Below are 17,516 nucleotides of genomic sequence, written 5' to 3'. Positions count from 1 at the left end.
CACACACACAGACACACACCTTAAAAATAACCTACTGTTTTCTTAAAAGTCAGCAAAGAAGGTTTAAATAGTTCCTTATGATAGGCTACAATAGCCATCAAAATTATAGTCAGTCAGTTCATCCATTTAGTCTTTGACCATGTCATCATGCGATGCCTTCTGTGTGCTAAACGCTGCCATGGATATTGGAGATCCAGAGGTACATAAAAAAGTCTCTTCTCCCTTGGAAATTAGAGTCCAGTGGGGTAAACATATATAAATATATAACAATGCAGTGTAATTAGTGCAAAAGTAGAAACAAACAGATACATAAACTGGGTGTTGAGGAAGTCAGGAAGTTTAGTGTGAAGAAAGGGCTCTCATAGCAGTGGTAGCTGAGATGGTTTTGAAGGTTGCATAGACATTTGAAAGTGAGTAAAGGAGGAGCAGACACAAAGGCACAGGTAAATCACCACGTAGCTTTTTAGGAACTTTGCCGGTGTGTCCCATGGGTGTAGGGGAAAGAGTTGCTAAGAGAAGAACCCAGACAGGCAGACAAGGGCCGCCCACAGGGGCCCCTGCGCGCCAGGCCTAGGACAGTGCAGGGCAGTGAAAAGGCTAAAGCAGGGAGTTGGGGGGGGGGCGGCACGGAGGTTGGCTCGCCCTTTTGGTAATTATTTTGGCAATAATGAAAAGAGCAAGCAAGATGCATGAAGACGGCAAAGAGGATATTGTAATACTCCAGAGCAGATAACGAGGGCCAGAACGGAGACAGTAGCAATGACAGGGAGGGAGCAGGTGGAAGGAAGCCTGTGTGGGGAGTGGAAACAACAGCGCCTGCCTACGGAGGTGAGGAGTGAGGGAGAGACCGCCCACCCCGGACTCTGGACTATCTTGCTTGTCTTAGGAGATGGGGAGTTGACAATGCCACCAAGAGAGATGAGCAGGCAGGGGTGGTACTGGGATTGACGGCAAGATGGTGAACTCAGCCCAAGGTGTCTGTGACACGCAGGAGAGGCACTCAGTGGCCAGGTGTGGGCCCAGAGCTCTGTACATCCTCCCGGGATGGTGACGCTGCCGCGTCCATCATGAGCACAACTGGTCATCTACAACGTAGGAATGGGATCTGAAAGTAGGGATTGACCCGGGAGAGGGGGGAGAAGCAGTAGAGGAGTGGACCTTATGAGATGTCGTTATTCAAGGGTTGAGTGTCCCAAACGCCTCCTGTAGTCAGTTCCTCCTAACATTTACCTAGTAGCTCTGTGTGTCCCCCACTCTTCCATGCATTTGCACAACATCTCTCATGTGAGTCTCAGGCCCAAGCAATGAGTAATAAAAAAAATAGCCACATTTTACTAAGGAGGGAACTTAGGCTCAGTGACTTACTCAAGGTTACCTAATTCCTAAGAGAAATAGCCATAATCAGGATCCAGGAGCACTGTTTATTTTAGTCTTGTTCTAATAGATTGCCCCGGGTGTGTGCCCGCAGTTAGAGTTTATGTGAAGAGGAGTAGAAGGGACCAGTAGTAGTGTAAGCAATGGAAGAGTAAACTGGCTCTTCTTTTCCTCTCCATACGCTCTTGCTTTTAATAGATTTTGTGTGGGTGCAAATTCCACCCCAAAGTGGAAAGCTGAGAGCAGAGGGGTGAGGCATTCACAAGCCAGTGTGCAGAGCTGGGCACGTGGTTCAGGGGGTCCACTGCGGTAGGAGGTCGCAATGGTGTGGGGAGGTTTTGAGAATGATTCACAAAGATTCTGTTTTTTTTCATCATCAACAGCTATAAATACGACAATTACAAAGGTTTTCGCTCATGTCTCCCTTTCTCTCTGGGCCCAGACGGTCTTACCCCACCCGGCTCCCTTGGGTTTTCTGTGGGCTTCCAGGGGTGTCTGTTTGGTTTCCCCGTTGTTCTCTTTTACACGTGGGCTGGTGTGTCCCCTCCATGCCAGCTGGAAATACACAGATGGCATTTCTGTCTCTAATATTGATAGCACTTGTGTAGTATTCTCTCAGAGCCTGATCTGAATTTATTCATTAGATTATCTTAACTATAGATTTGACCCATCCAAGGTTTTCTACTCCTTCCCTCCCTCAAGTGGTCACCTTGTCAGAGTTTTGCTTGGTACAGTCAGTAATAAATGGAATCCTTCAGGAAAGCCCGTGTTCTGGCCTGCATCTGAGGATGCTGTTTGCAAAGGGAAAGCCTTACCTCCCCCATCCTTCCATGCACGGGAAGGTTCTGGTTCATCTCCTGGTGGGCATGGGCCTCCGTGGGCATGGACAGCACCCTGCACACTCCATGCCTTTCAACCTAAGCTTTGGTGGGAAAAGACCTTCCCCCTTTTAGTGAAAAAAGAATTCCCCAGATCAGTATTACCTGTTCTTCAAAAGGATAATTTATAAGTTACTTCACTTCCCATCCTCCACAAAACCCCTAATGAAACATACATAAGGCTCTGCTTCACCCCGAGAGCGATGTTCTTCTTGCTATCACTAGCTGGATTTTAAAGAGTTGTTTTTTTTCTTTGCAGAGGTATGGGCTGGTTATGTACCATCGCTGCGGATGGTGCAAAGGACCATGGCAAGGTGGACATCAATCTGTTTTGTCAGACCCCTTTTCAGAAAGGTGTAGAATCTCTCCTTAGAGAAAACACACACACACACACACGCACACACACACACACACACACACAAAATGTTATTTGCTAAGGTTCAAAACCCCTGGGGTTGGAGTTCTAAGATTCTCAGATTAATAATCCCTGCTCTACAAAGTGCCTCCCTGGGTAAATCATAGGCTGCCCTACTTCCCAAGGCTGTTTGGATCCAGGCAGTTAAGGCAGCTTCTTATCTGAACATGGGGTGATGGTGTCAGAAGAACCTTAACCCTTTAGGGCCCTCTTAGGTAAATAGAATTCCCTGAAATTAATCTGGACAAGGAATTTCAAAGCAATTACATCCTTCACAATTATCAGCACTCAGCACTGGATTATATCACTAGAGATTTAGAAAAAGAGAAAGCAAACAGCCAAGATATTGAGGCAATATGACACCGCAGAGTTCTATATTTATCCCCTATCAATGTCTTTCAGATCAAATTGGCTGAGTTTACAAATCAAAAGCTGATTTATTTATTTATTTTTTCATTTTTTTTTAGCAGCCATCAGCTGCAGTACTGCAAATACTCAGCTTCCAGACATCAAGCTGCAAACTCCAAACATCCAGCTGTGTACTTTCTGACTTTGACAGCATCACCCGTAATAGAGGGCCTGTGCGCAAAACTGAGCTAGCTGCCAGGCCTCCCAGAAAGCACCCAGCTCCCAGGGCCACGCCAGGTCCTGAAGCCTCATCTGCAAAAAAAACTAATGCCCTATCATTATGGGAAGGGATCAACCTCAGAAATGCACAGGGCCTGGCTCTGTGATGATCACAGGGTTCATTTTCATATAATTACATTTTAGGCTGCAGCTTCTCTATATTATAAAGCTAATTATTACTCCAAGAAAATTTCCCAATCAAAAAATAAAGGGAATTCCTTTTCCCTTTCTATATATCTATAAAATATTACATTTTATATATGCATAGTTATCCATATTCAAACATATATGTATGTTCAGCTCAAACTATCTAAGTCAGTTCTTAATATATGCCAGTTCTATGATAAATGTTTTGTTGATATATATGCATACATGTATACACACACGCACGCCAAAGCAATTTATAATTGGCATCAGTTTGTATATTTTTGCTGAATCTATATTTATTGCTTTATGATAGAATCAGGTTAATAGATTAATTTTAGAACTATTAGTTTGCATTTCTACCTTAAGCAAAAGGTATAGTGAGCATAGAATGAGTGGAGAATGTTATCCTCTGTGTGTAGGACTTGGCACAGAAGCTATGACGAGATGGAGGAGCTCAGTGACAAGCGATGGTTACGTAGCGACAGAAAGGGCACCCCGAGGGAATGGTGAGAGAAGCGGCCCAGGCACAAAACAGTCCATGTGAAACAGAAATCTGAGACCAGCAAGGAGACCACGTCTTAGGGACATTGCTGCATGGACACTCCATGACGTTGGCTCCTGGCTCACTAGCAACCAACAAGAACCTGTTTAAGGAAGATTCTTTTTTATAATGGGAGCCACCTATTTAGAATAATTCGGCCTGTCCCATTGCCCAAAGATGGTCTCTATGTTTGATAGCAATTGTTAGAAGCCTGTACCTCAGTAGGTTTGGGCCCTCCAGAACTTTGCCGAAGAAAGACAGCTTTTAAATCTGTCCGTTCGTGGAGAGAGCATCAGATTCTCCCTCCTGTCAGCTATGCTATCTGTATCCAAAAGAAAAGCCAAGCAACTATGTGTAATATACATATATGTATACTACATATATATATGTGAGTATATAAATATATTTATATTCGTTTATTTTTAGTTGTGAAATAAGAGACATTTCTCAAACCCTCAGCAGACCTCGCCTGGGCTCAGCAGCTATACCTGCTTTTGTAGAAGAAGTGATCCTGAGAAATTGTATTTCTTGTAAACCAAATCCTATCTCAAGTGAAGACAGTAGAGCTTTCTAGTTAAAGGATCTGTGGTGAATCCTTTGTAAAGTTTATTAAGTTCCTTCTGGCAAAGCCTAGATCTGATTATTATTTCATTTCTGAATCGAGAGTTTCTTGTATGAAGAATCTTGTACATAAAAATGTGTTCAAGCTTAGTTGGGGTTTCAGTAATGGTCACGATCGCTACCATTTATGGAGAGCTTAAGGTGTTCTAAGTACTGTACATATATTACTTATGTAATAATACTATAAGGTAATCTTATGTCCCCCGTTTACAAAAGGGGGCTCCGGAGCACGGGGAAGGGAACCAGCAGCTAGTGCGGCCTCAGGCCCAGAGTGCGGGATACTGGGCTTCCTCACCGCCCCGCGGTGCAGCCGGAGGGAAGTGACCGGGACAGCCACTGTCGACTCCTCCGCCATCCATTTTCCTCCAGCCTAGTACCAGGCCCTCGGAAGTTGTTCCACGTAGATCATTCAACATATATACGACTTTGTGGGAACGCTTTTCAGCATTGCTAGTTCCGCCTATTGCAGCAGATGCTGCCGTGTGGGTCACGTGTGTGGCCACATGTCCCCGGCCTTGTCCGCTTCAGCAGCACAGGACGCCATTAATGCCACCTCACTGCGGCTCCTCGGGCCCATCGCCTGCCTGGAAACCCTCAGCTTTCCCTCACAGCTTCCTCTGGGTGTTTCTTGGAGTCCCGGTTACGTGCTTAAATGCAAGTCCTCTGATTTAATCCCCTCGACAGAGCCCTCCCCACAGCCCCCACTGCCAGCGTGGGTCGGAGGCTCAGCTTGGGGGGCGCTAGTCTGTGCACTGGCGCTTCCAGGCGGCTCTGAGCCTTCGGGCGGAGCGGGGCGAGGAAGCCTTCCCCGTTACTTCGCCGGCAGGCGTTGACACCGGATCTCACAGCAGCTCCATCCACCTCTAAAGTCCTTCATAAAAATGTGAAAACATCTTTAGTTTCCGGCCCTAACTGCATTCTTCATCAGACCTCAGAATCAGTCCTTCGGGCCTGCAGGAGTTGGTGCTGAGGGGCAGGAGTCCCACCTCTACCCCGTTGCTCTTGTCCACCTTGTGGTCCAGCATCTGAACAAAACCATGCCCCCTCCAGCCAAATCACAAACCCCTGCGTGCTCATCTGCTGTCATAACTGCTCCAGAAGGGACACCAGCTGAGCTGTCCTGCAAACTGCAGTCCCTGACCCTGATGCGACCTGACAGGACAGAGATGCACCGTGGCTGGGGCGCCAGTGTAAGACGGGAATGGTACTTCGCTAGCCATAGTATCAGAGCTAAATTTTAAAAATGACTCCTTCCAATTCTGGGATTCTATGTTATCTATTTTTTTTTCCACTTTCTGACGCCCAGTGATTTTATCTCAGCTGGTATACATGCCATAAAAATATTAAGCAAGCAGACAGCTGTGTCCTCTCCTCTGCAGGAGCCACAGCTGTTCTCCTGACGAGCTTATTCTTGGGTAAGATAAAAATGATAATTGTGGCTATTATTATTTTTCAGTTATATAGATTTTAATGCCCAATCTAAGAACTCAGAAATGTGGGGTTTTCTTTTCCAAAGTGGTGTTACATACCTATGGCAGTCTTCATCCCTCAATTAGTTACCAACTGCTGAGCTCAACGCTTTGGACAATAGGAGACTCCCCTGGGGCTTTGGGGACACTTGTGGCCACATATCCAGCTTGCTTCACTGCACTGCCCTGGCTGTAGTATTCCACTTAATGAAATAGTTGTGCTCCTGCGAAGTTGGCTGTAAAACAAATTTCTGTTACATAAATCATACTTCCTCATTGATCTACATTTTTAAATTAAGGATGCATTCCCCTGAAGAAATAATTTGCCCCAAGACTAAACGTAAATTATACTAAACACTCAATAAACCTTTTAAAATCACATATTTAAAGAAAATCTTTTTTGTTAGAACACTAATAGTGATGATATTTTTTAAAGTCAGGAAACACAAATACCATGCCAGGAACCAGAAGTGGCATTGTTGGGACTAGAGCCATTGAGGGTTAGGAGAGCGACAAGGAGTTCCTGACTTTTTTGGATTAAATCTAACCTGTTGTTCTGGTCTGTCAGTCAGTCAGTTAAGCAATAAGAAGGTGCCAAATTCCCAAATTATGTGAACTACTTTCCTAGGTTCCTTGAGAGCCAGAGACGTCCAAGACCTCGTTCCTGCTACCGAGGAGCTTCAATCGCGTTGGGAAAATATGACCTGTGAGCGTAGCACAAGACAGCTATTAGAAATGCTATTACAGTTGCAGGAGCAGTGGGCTGACATCAGGAGACCTGGGGTACTCTGTCACTAACCAGACGTGTGACCACTGACTCCTCTAAGTTTCAGGTTCCCACATGAAAAACGTGAGGATTGAGCTAAACCACTAATTCCCAAACTTGCCTGTACATGAGAATTTCCAGCTTTTCAGGAGCACAGCTCTTTCATTATGTGGAATATGCCAGCCAGAGCAGTGCAGTGAAGCAAGCTGGCTGTGTGGTCACAACTGTCCCCAAATCCCCAAGGGAGTCTCTTATTGTCCAAATTATTAAAACTCATCACAGGAGATTCTGACTCAGTAGGTATGGGTGGGACCTAGAAATCTATAATTTAAGCAACTATTCTAGTAAATTCTACTGCAGTCAAACTATGTCCTAGTAGAGCAACTATGGAATTATGTAACCATTAATGTCCCTTGAAGCTCGTTAGTTTCATTCACTTATGATTTTGAAGACTAGATGAATTGAACATGCAATGAGGGACCAGGACATCCCGAGGTGCCACGAATTAGGTGACAAAAGGGCCTGGGTTAGTGTCCCAGGTCTGCTGTAACAAGGTACAAAAACTGTGTGGCTTAGAGTGACAAAATTTCACAGTTCCAGAGGCTACAAGTCCCAAATCAAGGTGTTGGTTGGTCTGTGCTCTCTCTTACCATTATAGAGAAGAACCCTCCCTTTCCTCTTCTGGTGTGCACCAGCGACCCTTGGTGTTCCTTGGTCTGCAGAGCCACCACTCCAGTCACATGACTCTTTCCCCTACGTGTCTGCACATTGCACATGCTCTATGCCTGTCTGTCCCTTTTTACACGACACCGGTCATATTGGATTAGGACCTACCCTACCTAATACTTTATTTTAACTTGATTCCCTTTGTAAAGACCCTTTGTCCAAATATGGTCACATTCTGAGGGATGACATCGTGATGGTTAGGACTTCCAGCATATCCTCTTTGGAAGACACAATTTAAACCATACTAGGGAGGTTTCACGGAAAAGTTAAACTTTGAAAGAAAAGTGGTATTTTCTTAGGTAGACAGGAAGGATAGAGCTTTCCAGGTGACAAAAACAATCTGTGAAGAAGGAATCGATGTGTTTGTCCAGGACGAGAAATAGCACGGCCTGGCGCGAGGGCTGTGGTAGCCGTGGCAGTGATGTGCGGCGGCTGACTCTAACGGAGAAGTTACCCCGCAGCGCTCATCACACCACCGGCTTCCACGTGCTGCGTGCAATTCACAGCAGCCCTAGAAGTGGGTGGTATTCTTGTGCCTCGCGCACCCGGAGCCATGGGGCCGCAGAAGAGTCAGGGGACTTCCCTCGCCGTGGAACTGGAGGGTAGAGAATTGGCCTGTCTGGTCCCAGACCTTTGTTCTTTACAACGATGAGCTGCTGCCTCCTCCACATCACGGAGACAAGATGAACTTGAGCGAGTAGCTCAGGCTACTTTACGGAGGGCTTTGATAACAAAGCAGGGAGTCAGTGCTTGATGTGGCAGAGAAGAGGAAGCCACTTTTAATGTCAGAGGTGTGCCGTGATGAAGGGGGCATTTTAGGAAGATGAGTGTGTCATTTCCACCCAAGAATGCATTCTCTTTAGAAAAAGGGAAGGCAGGCGTACAAATGAGAAGCTGTTGACCAGGAAGAGCTGCTTTTCACGGCTTGCCTCCTCCTCACTGGTGTCTCTTGAGCAAGAAAGTCCTTCAGCACGTCAAAAAGTCTCCTCGGTTGGGTTTCTTTTCCTCTAATATGCCTTGTAGGTTCTTCACACTAGTGATAAAGCACCAGTCACTTTACAGCCATGGCACACATGCTGTTAAATAAAAACTTTTCCTTCATTCATTAACTCTAGAAATTTGGATTTCAGTTTAATGTGTTTTGTTTTGTTTTGTTTTGTTTGCTTTAAGTGGCACCTATAGGGACCTCGTTTTAGGTGGTTCAAGATTTAGTTTGTTATGTATATACCAATCTACTGGTCATCTTTCTACTTTTGCCACACATGCCTCTAGTGGAGAAAAAAATGTGTGAGAATAAGCGGACAATAATGACAATGATAGCTAAAAGTTACAAAGCATTTTACTATATACAAATTACTTTTCACATTCCTTAGCCAATCTAATAGAAAGAACGCACGTAAGAACCGGTGAGCAATGGAGTCACTGCGGTTTCTCTATAGTGGACATTTGGTCCAGGGAACACGTCATGCTAAGATGAAGCCTCATTAGTTCTTGCAGAATGACTTGAGTGTAAATCCCCTCCCCCTGGGTGTAGATCTGGATCAGTGGAGACCACATGCCTGCTGCAAAATGTGAACCATCCAGCTGCCTTCCCTACAGAAGGATCAATGCCACGAATATGCAAGACTGCACATACATCAATACGCCTATGTGCCTTCACATGACTTATTGATTTTGATTGCCCTAATATTTGTGTACTTGACTTTCAGTCTAGGACAACGTGCTTCTCCACTTGGATGTCTCTACATCAAGCTCATCAAAGGATGGCCCCTCTAAACCTCACGGAGGTCACACGAGAGCATATCTGGGTAGTGGAATTAAAACACACGCATGGACTTTAGTTGGAGAGAACAAGAGACCCAGAGAATCTTTTCTTTTTGTCTCCCTGCTTTGGTGATGTAATACACAGCCTCCCAGGAGACCTGGGGTCCTACCAGTCACTGCTCCGACACTGGAGCTCAGTCCAGAACAGCTGTCCAGAGCTAATTTATTTCCTAATGCTGCAGCACTGTTAATTTATAAATTACACTGGTAATTCAAGCTATTATTAATTTCAGATGGTGTAGGGCAAGCCTAATTAAAATATGACACCAATTGCCACACATATGTACCAAGGACTACCATTTAAAATTAATGGGAATATTAAGTGTGACACTGGTCTCCGAGATGCTTTGCACAGTAATTATAGCATTCTAGCAGGGAAAGATCTGACACATGTAGGCTTGTGGTTGGTAGCAAATAAACAATGACAACATAAGAGGAATTGCAAAGTCTTCATTTAAACCTCTTCTCATTTCTTCCACCCTTCTTCAAATCAAGGTTAGTACTTTTCCCCCTGAAAATGCTTATGAAACAGTGATAATAAAGGCCACTGAGACAATTAGAAGTTTCTTACTGGTAGGAACTAGGAGTCTGTTTGGGTTAAGGTTGTTTGTCATCCCCATGTCTTGGACTTTTGGCCCTTGTTTTGTACTTACTAACATTTTCCTTCTTTGTCTTGTGAATTTAGTATTTTCTTGCTTGTTATAATAGATAGAAACTGGATTTTTTTTTCTGCTGTATGTAACAGAGGTGAGAAAGTTTCTGTACATATATAGTGTAGGTTCTATATGGCACGAAGATTTATGAGGTTGTGCTGCGGTTGGGCTTATTACAGATGGTGGTACAGACACCATGACCAAGTCCTGTTAACAGAGTGGGACAAGGGAGCAGCCTTTCTTTACCAGACAGACGTTTTGCTATTGTTGCTATTGGTGTTGTTACTGTTGTTATCTTGACAAAAATGGGTGACTGTCTTGGAACAAATACAACCATACCTTACATACCACATATATCACTCTTTGCAACATAGTCGTGTCTAGAGTTATCATTGGCATGTGTTGGGTCAGCAGAACTTGTCACTATGGAGGGGTTTTGTAACTTGGAGAGAAATATCTCTTTGTTTCCCTTTCTTGGGACACTCATACTAATATAGTTTCATTCCACCTGAATCTGTGCCTTAGGCAGATTAGAGGATTAATAACTAAATCAACAGGTGTGCAGCACATGACTGTTTTTGAAGTGCTTTCATATATATATATATATATATATATTTGTTGTTGTTGTTCATTTGTTGCTCTCAATAGCCCTGGGAGGTATTAGGAATTATGACTATATGTGTATTATACCTGAGAAAATGTTTCTCAATTGCTAGGGATGGTTTCAATTTATGCTTATTGTCCCATAATAATTGTTAATAGTGCCCCCTTGTACCCTGGTTTAGGATATTGTCATCCTAATTATCCTCATTTTACAGATGAGGGAGGTCAACCCAGGATGTAAGCAGCTATTTTTGTTCTTCACTGTATTTGCAAGGATGTTAAGACCGAGGTGCCTCTGGGAGAGAACTCGGAAAGCTGCCTTCTGGACGCACCTGTCTCGGTTTTTCCCTCACTGAATGCTCATGGCCAGACCTCAGGCATGGGGTCTGGCAGGTGGACGATTGTTATTATTACTGATACTTTTTCACGAGAGAAAACGAGTCTCAGGATGATTACGTGACAGGGTGAGATTGCAGCCCTGTCTTCTGGCTTCACTTTCTGCTGTGCTTATGGTTAGGCATCCAGCACCGAGTCCCACTGTTGGTTTGTATTTAGGATCTCGTGCCTAAGAGCTTCAGCAGATCGAAGTCGGGAAAATTGATTTCTGCCTATCCACTTAATTGTCTAAATCAAAACACAGAAAGTTAAATTTATTTTGTTAGTGTTTCCATTGCCTTTGTGGCTCCTGTGCATGTGTGTGCACAGTTCTAGTGTGGCATTTTGAATTAATTCATGTTCAGGGATCCAGTCATCAACTCTGTACTCAAGGCTCTGTCTAAATCATACCTTGAGATCAGAAAGAGTTAAGGTGTCTAACTCAGATCCCAGAGCAGGACTGCTTGGTAAGATTCAGGCAATGTAAATGTCCAAATTATTAATCACCTATCAAGGACCAGTAACTCCCTAGGCAGTCTGCTTAGTTCAGTGAGGAACACAGACATTCCCGCTGGTCCCCTGGGATCCCAGGAAAAGGTGGTGGTGGAAGGGGCGACACAATTCTCTGCAGACATAACCATTTTACAATTTGTTTTCTAAGTTTATGCTTCTGGTCTCTTTTCCTTGCATTTCACCACACCTTATTGCTTCTCACGCAGCTGTTGGCTTTGTGAGTGAAGATGAATACTTGGAAATTCAGGGCATCACCCGGGAGCAGTCAGGGGACTACGAGTGCAGTGCCTCCAACGACGTGGCCGCACCAGTGGTACGGAGAGTGAAGGTCACCGTGAACTGTGAGTGTCCGCATCCCCATCCCCCCATGTGAGCATGAGGCTGGCCTGCTGTCATGGCCACAACCAAGAGCCAGTTAGCAAAGCCAACTGCTGACTCTGGGCAGGAAATAATGCATCACGATTTTCCGTGCTCTGCTTTCCGGAACAACAATTCCAAACCCTCTTTTTTGACATCTCAAGGTGCCACAGGGTCACCTTTAGAAAAAAAAAAAAACAGTAGCTGAAAGTAATTTAATACCAAACTTGACTTACATGGCTGAGAGATCATTAAATGGCATTCAATGCATAATTTATATAAACCTGTCTTCAAATCCTAATTTTTCCCATAATTTACTCACACGATGCAGTTGTCCTGGAGCCTCTCGGTCTCGAGACCAGACATCTCCGTGAGGGAGAACAAACCATGTGTTAGAGTATGTGAAGGCAATACTAGAACTCTCCTGTTTGTAGTATGTTTATTATATTTCATCTTTTTATGGTTACAGATGTTGCTGTCCATCATATACATACACAATTTTGATACAAATGGATACACATACTGATATTTGAGAGTGTATCAAAAATTTTGACTTTTGCTAATAAAGATGCAGAATCCAAAACGCTGGAGGCAACTGCCGTGGACCCTCATTCTCCTTTGTCAGCCACCCAGGCTCTGTCTGACATGGATCCTGCTCCAGCCTCCTAGCTTCTTTTATCCTTTTCCCTCTGGGCTCCTCATTAGGTTCATTGACTCAGTTCTGGCCACGTTCTGGAGGTTTTCTCAGCTGTGCATATCCCAGGAAGTCTCACGGCAGAAAAAAAACCCAAAAACTAAACCAGCAAACAACAGGACTTTCCCCCTCAAAACTGGGGCAGGGCGGGAATGATACCATGTCTAGGTGAATGCCCATCCTTATTTTTATTTATTTATTTATTTATTTATTTTAGACAGAGTCTCACTCTGTTGCCTGAGTTAGAGTGCTGTGGTGTCAGCCTAGCTCACAGCAACCTCAAACTCCTGGGCTCAAGTGATTCTCCTGCCTCAGCCTTCCGAGTAGCTGGGACTACAGGCACATGCCACCACGCTTGTCTAATTTTTCTATTTTTAGTAGAGACAGGGTCTTATTCTTGCTGAAGCTGGTCTTGAACTCCTGAGCTCAAACAATCCTCCTGCGTCAGCCTCCCAGAGGGCTAAGATTACAGGCATGAGCCATTGCGCCTGGCCCCAACCTTTACTTTAATACTCTGATTTCTCTTACAGTGCGAACCTAGTCAATGTGAAGCACTTTAAAAAGCAAGGAAATAGGTATAGCAATGTTACCATTTTTTAACATCACAATTTTTTTAAAAGGGACTTAAGATGATTATATAGTTTATCGAAATAAACCTAAAAAGTAAAGAAATGGGAGCAAAGGAAAAATACATTTAGGGAAATGAGTGAAAGCTAGGGGAAAAAACAACACATGGACTATATGCCACAAGGGTGCCAGGTGTAGGTCCAGAACTTGGCTTTGCCTTGCTAAAACAAAGAGGAAAAACATCACTTGCTTTAAGATTTATGCTTTCCATAAGATAAAAGCAAATTAGTTGCTCTGGAGAAGCAATGCTTTCCCTGGTACTGAGACCCCAGAGAAAATTCTCTTTACAGTCTCCACAAATAGAGCACTGTGAGATATAGTCAACATTATGTACAATATTTCTGCATGAAATAGAACAGCAAATTTTTGTGAGTGGTTTTCATAATGTCCTTCAAAGCAAACTGTTAGAATGCCAGGGCAGTTTGGTGAGGACTTCAAATGAATGCAGACCAAGTACGTAAGTCTGATTTGGTCTGGCTTGATTCAGGGATCCATTTTAGAATACCAAGAAGAGTGACTGATCTGTACATCCTTCAGGCAATTCTCCATGAATATTATTTCTTGCAACTGAGCTTTTGATGGGAATTGAATAGTTCAAAGTTGTGTACTTTGGCAAGAACGTGGTGTGCAGAAATTCTATAAGCCTGATTAAAGGTGCTGACTGCCAACCCATGGAGTATAGGGTTGGTAGGTGTGTATCATCTGGGAAAGTTAAAAGGTTTAAACAGGAAATATGCTGATATCTGGTCACTCCAACTCTTGCAGAGGAGAACAGAAGCAATGCATGCTTTTCCTTAGAATGGTGTTGAAAATGTTTTCATTCTCTGGCACAGCTTGTATAGCAATTTGATAGCGCAGGTAAGAAGAGGTAGGACGAGGAATGAAAAATGAAATTAACAAATGAGGCAGCCTTTCTCATCTTAAAGTGCATTTTATTTTATTTTATTTTTTATTTCAGCATATTATGGGGGTACAAAAGTTTATTTTAATATGCTGTGGGACATCTTCTTTCTGCAGATCCACCATACATTTCAGAAGCTAAAGGTACAGGTGTCCCTGTGGGACAGAAGGGGACTCTGCAGTGTGAAGCCTCAGCAGTACCCTCAGCAGAATTCCAGTGGTACAAGGATGACAAAAGGTAAAGTCTCCCTCTATTCCTCTCCCAGTTCCCACCTCCCAGAAGAAGAAAGCTTTTCCAGGTTCTCGATTCCAGATGGTTGCAAATGAATTCCTGTAAAATCCTCTTCTGAATTCCTCCTATCTAATGGGGGGGGGGATATGCAAACATGTTTTTTCTTAACATGAATGGATTTCAGCTAGATCTTAATGTCACCATGCAAAATTATCACTTGCCAACCAGCAGGCCTGAAAGGTAGCATTTTTTTTAGGAAAGCAAAATCTCAAAAGAAAGGCCACCAGGAGCATCGTGAGGCCTGTGAGTTTTTATGGGCCAAGAAAATGATGTGTTCTGCCTGAAGCTATTTTTAACACATCCTCCGGGCCTGCATTATGGCATTAGAAATGCCCAGAGCTCTGGGAGTGGCTAACGAGTTAGTCTAGCCAGCAGGATCACTTCCGTTCCAGACACCATGAGCAGCTGCATGAGAGTCCGTGACCCGATTTAGCCCTCCCTTTGTGCCCAAGTTGTTCTTTTACTGCAGGAGAAAAGAGAGGGGACTATTCCCTTCCTTCCCATTGTCGCAGCCGTTGCTGGGATATTTGCTGTGAGTCACTGAAGATGATCGAGGAGTTATCGAATGGCATGTCAGCCGGGGATCAGTAGCGCAGTACAGCCAGGCAACATGGCAATTACGGTTATCAAAGAGCTATTTTAAGGTGGATGAACAACAACTAAATGTGCAGAGCTGTCTGTGCTCAGAACATTTTCATAACAATGGAGGTAGTGGTGGTGGCCATGCAAACAAGTCCCCAGGTGTGTGAGGGGTGCGGTGAGAGGAAGGAGAGCTGCAGGTGGAGGAGATGAGAAGGAACAACAGCAAAGGGGCAATTTTGAGGAGCAGAGCAGCCCCAGCAGCGCCAGGGTGGGAGCGGGCCGCTGCCCACCCCGCATGGGGTACCCTCAGCGTGCCTGCATTCTCTCCTTATGCGTCACTCAGACGCAAAATCCAGCCTCTGAATCAAAATTTGACTTTTGTTTAGAACCAAGTCACTATGTGTCTTATCTTAACCCTTCCAGATTAGAATGAGTGTTTTTTTTTTGTTTTTTTTTTTTTAAATCTTTAAGGAAACATTCTGGCAGCTTCTAATGAGGTGTATTATATTCATGTACCCATTTTATAGATGAAAGAACTAAGACAGAAAGAGGAAAAGCAAACTCACAAAGAAATAAGAATTTCTTCCTATAGAGCTGGCTTTCCCCCTTCTTCTAAGAATTCAGAATCAGGCAGAAGGAAGTCGTAGTAATTTTGCAATAAATAAACATGTTTACCTTATTTAGAAATCCTACTTCACTTGTTCCTCCCTCCTCCCCATCTTCTTATTGTACTAAGAAGAAAACCGAGACATAAAGGTCCATTTTTGAAAAAACAAAATAAAACAAAACAAAAAACGATTGAGCTATAGGGTCAGTTCCTGAACCTTCAATTGTGTAGGTCTTAGTGAAAATTCATCAACGGCATCCTATTACTCTAATTCTTTATGGGAGAAAAATAGAAACAACGTATAGGGGGAAGCAAGATCTTGGAGGAGAATAGAGCAAAAACGGCCAGTGGTGAGAGAGCAATGCGAGAGCTCGCCGCTTTGCACGGGACTGTGGGCAGAGGCGGGCAGCAGTCCCTGCCATCATCTCCCCAGGAGGGGAGCACGCAGTAGCATGGTCTGTGACGGTTCTCAGAGGCCCCGGCTCAGGCGGTTTTGTTTCGTTCTTTGTTTGAGTTCTTCTGACGGCTTCTCCTTATCTCCCCTTTCAATTTATTTTGGTCAGTTTTCCATTCTATTTCTGGAGTTCTCCCACTGAATGGAGTTGTCTTTCTGCCTGGCCTCCAGCTGGACAACCGCACCTCTGCCTCTGAGGTCCTTGTCACAGCCAGTGGCGCCTGCCAGGCAGCCTTCTCCAGGCAGGTCTCCAAGGGCGTATTGCCTCTGCCCGGGGGCAAGACCAGCTCTAACTCAGCTCCCAGGCAAATTAAAGGAGTCTCTGCGGTGAGGACAGGCAGTTTTCTTAACATTTAAGTCAAAAGTCTTTTGGCTACTGGTGCCACGCCACTGCACGCTACTGTGTGTTATCAGTCAAAGGGAGAGAAGACGGACTGCTGTAATTAACAAGGGCCACCAGCCCAACAGGGACATTAGCCCATGAAAGCCCACAGCTTCAGTAAGAAACTGAAGCCTGGCAGCAGTGCAGGATGGGGGAATGTGTGGCCACGTGGAGAGGGGCGAAATGTGCCATCCAGGAGCTGCAAAGTGCTGCAAAGTGCTGCTGGCCCCCTGCACAGTGTTTAGCTAAAGATATTTCAGGGCCGTCAAGCAGGGACCTGCTTCCGGTAAGTCTCTCCCTGCTGCAGAGCCGAATCTCATTCACAGCTCGGTTACAAGGTGAGGGCCTCCTCCCCAGCCTGGAATGGGGTCAGGACTGCAAGCAGGATCAATACCTGGCACCAGCTCACAGCAGCCTCCTGGTGGGTGGCGTGAAGAGCCTTCTTCGGACAGCACCCCCGAAAGGATCAATATCTACATAGCAAGAAGGACATGTAAAAGTGGCCTCTGGCCGCACAGTTGGATGTCTCATTCCATTCGGACAGTGCTAGCATTTCAATGAAGTCCCTGGACTCAGGCCAGTTCACTGCCCTTAGCTTTTGAGAGAGGAAGGCTCCCAGAGGAAAATCTGCATAACGAAAAGCAAGGCAAGTCCCTCCAAATTATCTGCTGACGTCCCTGGAGACAAATGGGTGAGAATCCCAGTGAGAACTTGCCTCTCTCTTCTCATCAAGCTTGCTGTGAATTTGGGGCGAGAATTTTTCTGTAATTCCAGAGAGATCAGGCCTTTAGATAATGACAAGGCAGCTGCCCTCTGTGCCAGAAACATGCTGTGACCCAGGGACAGGCAGGAGTCTTCTATGTCTGACTCCACAGAAATGCATCCTACTGAATCACATTTTACAGCCTACAAAGCATCTTCTCACAGTTGTCCTACTGGGCTTTGCTTTCTTCTTTTACCTTGAATACTGTCTTTCTTGGTTTGGTGACTCCAATACCAGCCATTTGCCCCAAAGCTTGTCCCCTGAGCCTGTTCCAGTGTAGCGCCATTGTGACATTGTCTACTTGCTTGGGCGTCCTGCTCCAGCCA

General features: G+C 44.7%; 1 protein-coding gene across 7 annotated transcripts in view; it reads left to right on the top strand.

Moving 5' to 3' along the window:
* Nucleotides 1-17,516, top strand: part of NTM (neurotrimin) — an 894,060-nt gene that overhangs the window by 860,562 nt on the left and 15,982 nt on the right. For all 7 annotated transcript variants that reach the window (XM_069468684.1, XM_069468683.1, XM_069468682.1 and 4 more), the window contains exons 5-6: nucleotides 11,739-11,873; nucleotides 14,228-14,348. In XM_069468684.1, coding sequence (XP_069324785.1) covers nucleotides 11,739-11,873; nucleotides 14,228-14,348 — 256 coding nt within the window. The remainder of the gene's footprint in view (nucleotides 1-11,738; nucleotides 11,874-14,227; nucleotides 14,349-17,516) is intronic.

The sequence above is a fragment of the Eulemur rufifrons genome, chromosome 6, assembly GCF_041146395.1.
Source record: "Eulemur rufifrons isolate Redbay chromosome 6, OSU_ERuf_1, whole genome shotgun sequence".
Lineage (NCBI taxonomy): Eukaryota > Metazoa > Chordata > Mammalia > Primates > Lemuridae > Eulemur > Eulemur rufifrons.
Note: the sequence above shows the minus strand (reverse complement) of the source record. Positions and strands in the feature narration are given on the sequence as shown.